Below are 6,877 nucleotides of genomic sequence, written 5' to 3'. Positions count from 1 at the left end.
GTGTATTGATCTTAATAGATTATATTTAGAAAAAACGATATTTTTGTTTTTATTTTGCAATCTCAAAACTTAAGTAGCAACCCTCGTAACTGTACGGACTAAGGTTTCCCTATATGGTATAAACTATTATTGTTTCGCATCATCTTTCCTCAAGGCAAACGTCATTAATTAGAAGACTATAGAAAAAAAATTGAAGATCATGTAAAAAATGTATGTATCATAACAGAATTTCATCGCATTGATGCTATGTACTGTATTAATCTTGATACGAATCTCCTCGTCGTAGAATGGTTATTATGAACGGTAATTAACCAGTTTCAAAGTACATTGACCTGTTAAAAGGAAAGAGAAGAATGAATGGAATATCACAAATAGTATAACCAACCTTTCATATAGTCGAACCGATTCACTTTTCTAAAATCTCACACTATTTTTGAGAAGGAAGAAGAAAACCTTTCACTTGGGAAGCCCCACTTTGCTTTTAATATAAATTAAGATTCCCCTTCGTATTTCTATCAGTTTCTTGTGATTTCTTAGAAGTTCGTAACTATTATAAAACGCAACATGAGGTTCATTGTAAGTAAATATTTTTTTGTGAATCTTGTGTTGAAAAAGTGACCCTTAGTGAGATGTGCTCTGTCTGAGGTGATTTTTTGAGATTTGGTAAAAAAATATATAAACTGCCACTGATGATTACAAAAAGATGATTTAGAGAAATGGTAGATGGTCCAAAAATATTCATAACACCTACCCGATTTCAATTTTTTTTTGGTATTGTTAGTTTATGAGTTACATGCCGCTAAAGAGCGTAAAATAAATGTACAATTAGTCATCTTTTAAATGATTAGAGATACTAATTTGATTTTTTTCATTGATTATAATCTCTACAAAACATCAGCTGCATTAATTTGAATTACTTTCAATAGACTAACAGTTCGTGAATATTTAATGAAACCAAACAAGGATGGTCCAGATAAAAATTCTTGAAAGCCATATCTAAATAATGTCCTTTCATATTCACTTTCTCTAGGCCTTGCTCATCACAATAACCATTAACTGCTGATATCACTGTTCAAGTTTGAACAAACGCATCACCGAACGCACGCAGCTTTCTTTAGTATTTCCGGGGTCGTCATTCCATTTGGTCATCAACAGCTTGTCAGGTCCCGTTCAAACTCTGCTACCCAATATTTTACTATACTAAATAAATCAATCCGAATTAGAATTCAAAATAACAGTATGACGACCAATTTTCTTCATATTAACAAATTCATGTAAGTCAAGCTGTCAAACGGGTACTGAGCAACGTAGTGCCTTCAAAATTGAAGCGTGAGCTTAATCGATTTGTGATATTTGAGAAATGGATTCCACGCCAAAAAAGTTTGAGACAGTTTTTGTAGAGAATTGTATGAGCTACAAAGTTAGTTTTAGCAATTTCTTTGATTAAACTTACTGTTTACCATAAAAATCTCAATTTGACTTTGACCTTGAGTAAACTCTTTAGCACAAATAGTTCTGAAAACTTATTTCTTATGGTAAAATCAAGTTCTGTGATAATTACTGTTATTTAACTACTATTTTTTTTGGTTAAGCTTGAGCGGGCTATGAAGAAACTATGGAAATAAAAAAGTACAATCCTCTAAATACCTGAGGTCGTCCACAAATAATTTAAACGTACATTAAAATCAAAATATCAATAAATAATAAATACATTGTAATCAAAATATCATTTAGCTTGTGTCATAGAATGGAGATAAGTATTATGTGGATTCTTGTACTATTCTATTTAACGACTTGAAAACGTTGACCTAAAGACATCATCAAACTGGAAATTGAAGAAATGAGGTCTTTGTGCTAAAGTTCTTGGTATTCTAAGAGGGTCTGATTTTAGAGCCAACACTATATAGATATTGGATATTATCAAAAGTGAGCTTTTCGTTAAAAAACTTAGAAGAAAACGGTTCGTTGAATATTATAATGTTTATTAGAAATCCATTTTTAAATGTCTCGATAAAAAATATAATAATCCAGCTAATTTGCAACGAACTGTGAAAATTTAATAATCCGTTGAATATTCTAATCCGATTATAAAAATAGATACAAAACTTTCTTATATATTACTAAATTTCACTATAATTTATTCGCAGTTTTTATAAAAAGTTGATGCCAAATCTTGTTTCGTTAATGTCTACATGGATTAACCCTAATTATTTTTCATTATAAAACTTTCACGGAATATGAAACGCAATATAAAAATTACTCTCAATTTACTAAACTTATATGACTGGGTTTTTTACACGTATTTTCAAAATTCTTAATGGAATTCATACAATTGATGAAATAATTATAAAAACGTTATTAAAACAAAAGAAAAAAGTAAACATTTGCATAAACAAATACTAAATATTGTGAAGAATAGTAATGTAATACTAGAAATAGATATCTTCAATTCACTTAAAAATCAAGACATTTCACAACGGCTATTACCTCAAAAGCCTTATCAACTTCGCATTATCATTGATACGAATAGAATGAAGATGAGATATTGGACAAGCAAAAGACTGAATATGAACATTATGAATAAGAAGAGCCTCCCGACTAAGCAACTAATGAACAAAAGTTTAATTGAAGACGTCTGTCTATACATATGTGCTGTAAATTACAACACTGTTGGCAATTGCAGCAACAAAAACTATTGCAATTTGAAATTAACTGAAAACCTATGGGAAGATTTAATGCACAGTTCGTAGTTGTGATAGTTGGTGGTCATGAGTTTCACATAGTACTCCTGTTAGGCCCAACACGCCCAGTAAAAACAATCAAAGACCGTCTGAAGTTAATCAGGCAGTTTTGAACCTTTAATGTTATTAGACCAGTTGCAGCTTGCCCAAAAGTGTTTAAACTTTTAAAGTGTGAGTGCTAGGCACTCATCCATGATGCGGGCTGTAATTTCCTTCTTCACTAAGCAACAGCGACATCACCGTTGATGTCTTTAGCATGAAAATTGCGATTTAAATGACCATGTCACATTGAAAGATCAGCCACCAGCTGTACATATAAACGAAGTAGTTAATTTGTTAGATAGGTGTCTTTCTCCATGGAGGCGAACCAAAGAATGAGCCTTGGGGTTAAGCAAATCTCAATCTTATCGTTGCGCTGAATGACCGGGTACCTAAACGAACTACAGCTATACCTTACTAGCTCATGTAGGACATTTTTTGCATCCCAGGACAGGCCAAGACCACACCAGTTCAGGAATTGTGGTGTTTCATGCTTTTTGCTGATTTAATATGAATGAAAACTTAAAGAAGCGCCGAAAACAACTACAGATTCATTACCGTGAAAGCCCTGCCTACGAAACAGCATTTGCTTGATTTAAATGTGAGTTAGAAAAACAGAAGTCAAATGGGAAAGGATAAGAAGCATTGCACATTTCTACAATGTTGAAGGAAAGTATTCGAAAACTCAGAATAAGACAAAGTCATATTCTTTAAAAAAAATATTGAATATGGCAGTGACTGGAAGTACGCTCATGTAGGAAATTGTAGTTGATACTAAATTGAAATGGACTGCTAAGCTAATAATAACAGAGAAAAAAAACAGTACTTCGTCTGACATCCGACATATGATAAAGGGTGAATATAATTGCATTAAAAATACGGAAGAGCTATTTTCAATCGTATAAGGTCACGTCCATAATGTGGAGAATGCTGATGCTGCGTTAAAAAAACTTTTCTCATTTATATCCACTTGTAGGTCTCGAACATCCTCTTTGGTCTAGTCTTAGGATTTGCCAGTGCCGGCTACGAAAACGGACACCAAGACTTAGGAGGAGGCCTTGAACAAGGAGGCGGTCATGACCTTGGAGGCGGACAAAATTATGGTGGTGGTTATAATACAGGAGGAGGAAACGATCTAGGAGGTTATGGGGGTGGACACGAAAGCTGGCAGCCGGTTGCTGAGGAACATGATCATATACCAACTAAAACAATCGAACACACTCAAGCAGTACCAGTACATGTGGTGAAGAAAGTTGGCGTACCAGTACCACACCCAGTAGGAGTTCCAGTACCACAAGTAGGTTTTTTATCACCAACTCTATACCTATATGAATATTGTAGACATACAGACATCAGCTAAACATTACTTTTTCTATATAGGTTGTGAAAGTTCCCGTTCCTCAGCCTTACGCTGTCCACGTATCTGTACCACAGCCCATTGCAGTACCGATTTACAAGTTGGTACCCCAAGAAATTGAAAAGAAAGTGCCTATAACAGTGGAAAAGTTAGTACCAGTATACGTAGACAAACCATACAAAATCGAAATCGAGAAACATCATCCTGTATACGTTAATCAACCTTATCCCGTACACGTACCTGTCTACAAACATGTTTTACACACGACGAAACATGGTGGTGGCGACGAAAAACATGGATGGAATTAGGTCGTAATTTATAAATAGGTTCAAATTTATTTCATCCCTCATTTCATCAACTCGTCTTTCATTTTACTTCATTCCTTCTTCTATTGTTAATAGACTGTACTACAAACCTGTTAATATTATTGTTGATTGTTGTTGATTTTTATTAATAAAATTGTTAGTAATGAACTAAGCTTTTTTTACACACAAAGATATTTCGAAAGAAATTAAATACTCTAGAAATAGAAAATCAGAATCACAGACTGTCTATTTCATAGACTGTTTACGCAGATGAAACCTCAATTCATAGATTATTTTCAGTTTAGAGTCCTGGAAGGAACGGCCGACATAAATAGGCATGAAGTTAGCAAAAAAAAACAAGTTTTTGTTAGTAGTGAATTGGGATTTCGGCTCTGGTTGTTGATTCATAAGCATAGTACATTTAAAAATTATTTATTATCTATGTAATGTGCGGTGTTTGAGTTATTTCTGTCATTTCGTTCATTCCAATTACCGATTAAAATGATAATTGGTTTGGTGAACTTATGAGCATGAATATTCTGTTTTACTATGCAAATCTATTGATGTAAAACACACTGGCCAGCAAAAAATTGAGGTCACCTTAAAATTTTCTTGTTCTTTGAAATTTTACGTTTTCAGATACTATTCGCAAACTGTACATCATTCCATGTGCTTTTGTAAGTTGAATGTGATACTCTATATAGTCTATACTAAACAAAAATGCATTTTTTTCTTGAATAAATTAACATTTTGGGCGAAATTCAACATTTTGTTGTGAGGGAAGATATGGAACGAACAAAATAAAAAAACTTGACACTAATAACGTGTATTCCCTCCTCTTGCATTGATGACTGCTTGAAGTCGGCGCGGCATACTTTGAATTAAGTTGCGGATCACATTCTGGTCTATGTTATCCCATTCCTGCAACAGCAATATTCTCAGCTCCTGGACGGTTCTTGGTGATGGTGTGTGTCTGCGGAACAGTCGTCCCTACTCGTCCCAGACATGTTCTATGGGATTCATGTCTGGGCTGCTGGCTGGCCAATCAAACCGCCTAATTTCTACCTCATCCAAATACTCCCTGACAATTCTGGTTGTATATGGTCTCGCATTATCTTGCATAAAAATGCCACGTTCTCCCATATTCACCATGAAAGGCATAACATGGTCTTCTAGCATCTCCGTAATGTACTTGTGAGATGTTAGCATGCCATTTTCTATGAAGACCAGCTCTGTACGCAAACCATAACTGACCCATCGCCAAATGGAAGACGCTCGTTAATGCAGACTTCAGCAAATCTTTCCACAGGTTTTCTCCACACTCGGGGACGTCCATCTGACCTAGTGAGGTAAAAACGCGACTCATCTGAGAACTATACCCAGTTCCAGTCATCATCATTCCAACGAACGTGATCTCTGGCAAATGGAAATCTTGCAGTCCGATGCTGGCGTTGCAATGAGGAACCTGTAGCCATTCTTCTGCATGACAGTCCAGCAGCATGATGTCTTCTTCTAACGGTCCATTCACTAACATTGACATTTCTCACTTTTTCCAACTGATTTCGCAGTGAAACCGCAGTAGCTGTCCTATTCCGCAAAATTGTGGACACCAAAAAACGGTCATCTCATTGAGTGGTAACTTTTTTCGCCCAGACCCTGGTTTTCTAGTGATCAGGCCAGTCTCCAGAAAGCGCTGGTACACCCTTTGCACACCACAAAGTCTAGCACCTACAATTCTTGTAGTTTCACGTTGCCTCCGATTATCTTGTAACAGCGCAAGAATTCTTGCCACAACAATCGGATCTAAACGCATTATGGGACTGTTGAATCACTACGTTTTGCAATCGTTAGGTTTTACATGAAGAATCAACATTTTTCATCGTGCTCTAGTTCATGGAATGACAGCTAATTCATCAACAGTATATATAATTCTTACATGTTTGTCTTTCTAATAAATAGTAATATGTTCTGTTGAGCTTATTTGTGCTCATACGAGACCAGTTTCATTATAGAAAGTTTTTTGACTAAACGTGAATATAATTGAGGAGTGTATTATTTGCACAGTGGATTTTGATGTGTTCGTTTGGTATCATTTTTCCTAATTGATCTGGCTCTACCCTTAATAAACTTATTAAGAACATTGAATCATAATTTATTTTGACAAATTACCAAATGAATAGATGAGAAATATGGAGAGGTCACATACAAACAGTTGACAGATTGTGAGCAGTGCTACAAGGAGGAACAAGGGACATTGTATTGAATTCCGAAAATATTTTAGTTTGAAATAATTTTATTGTACGATTTGGTGCAAAAATATTAGATATAAATTGGTTAGGTTATCAAAAACTGCCAGTACTAGATTATCAAACTTGATTTAAGTATCATAAAAACCTAGTTAACAACCGATTTGAATGAATTTCATTGAAATAAAT

At 34.7% G+C, this 6,877-nt stretch overlaps 1 protein-coding gene across 1 annotated transcript; it reads left to right on the top strand.

The window, feature by feature from the left end:
* Positions 1–564: 564 nt before the first annotated feature.
* On the top strand, positions 565–4,445 carry LOC130446845 (cuticle protein 79-like). Its single transcript, XM_056783337.1, has 3 exons — positions 565–576; positions 3,757–4,077; positions 4,161–4,445. The coding sequence occupies exons 1-3, from the start codon at positions 565–567 to the stop codon at positions 4,443–4,445; spliced, it is 618 nt and encodes a 205-aa protein (XP_056639315.1).
* The last annotated feature ends 2,432 nt before the right edge of the window (positions 4,446–6,877 follow it).

Source organism: Diorhabda sublineata, chromosome 7, assembly GCF_026230105.1.
Source record: "Diorhabda sublineata isolate icDioSubl1.1 chromosome 7, icDioSubl1.1, whole genome shotgun sequence".
Classification (NCBI taxonomy): Eukaryota; Metazoa; Arthropoda; class Insecta; order Coleoptera; family Chrysomelidae; genus Diorhabda; species Diorhabda sublineata.
This window is presented reverse-complemented; position numbering and strand designations above follow the sequence as displayed.

Bases quoted from the DNA above. Each gene is read 5' to 3' on its own strand.
- LOC130446845 (XM_056783337.1), top strand. The intron at 4,078-4,160 runs GTAGGTTTTTTA...TTTTCTATATAG, and splicing joins TAGGAGTTCCAGTACCACAA to GTTGTGAAAGTTCCCGTTCC.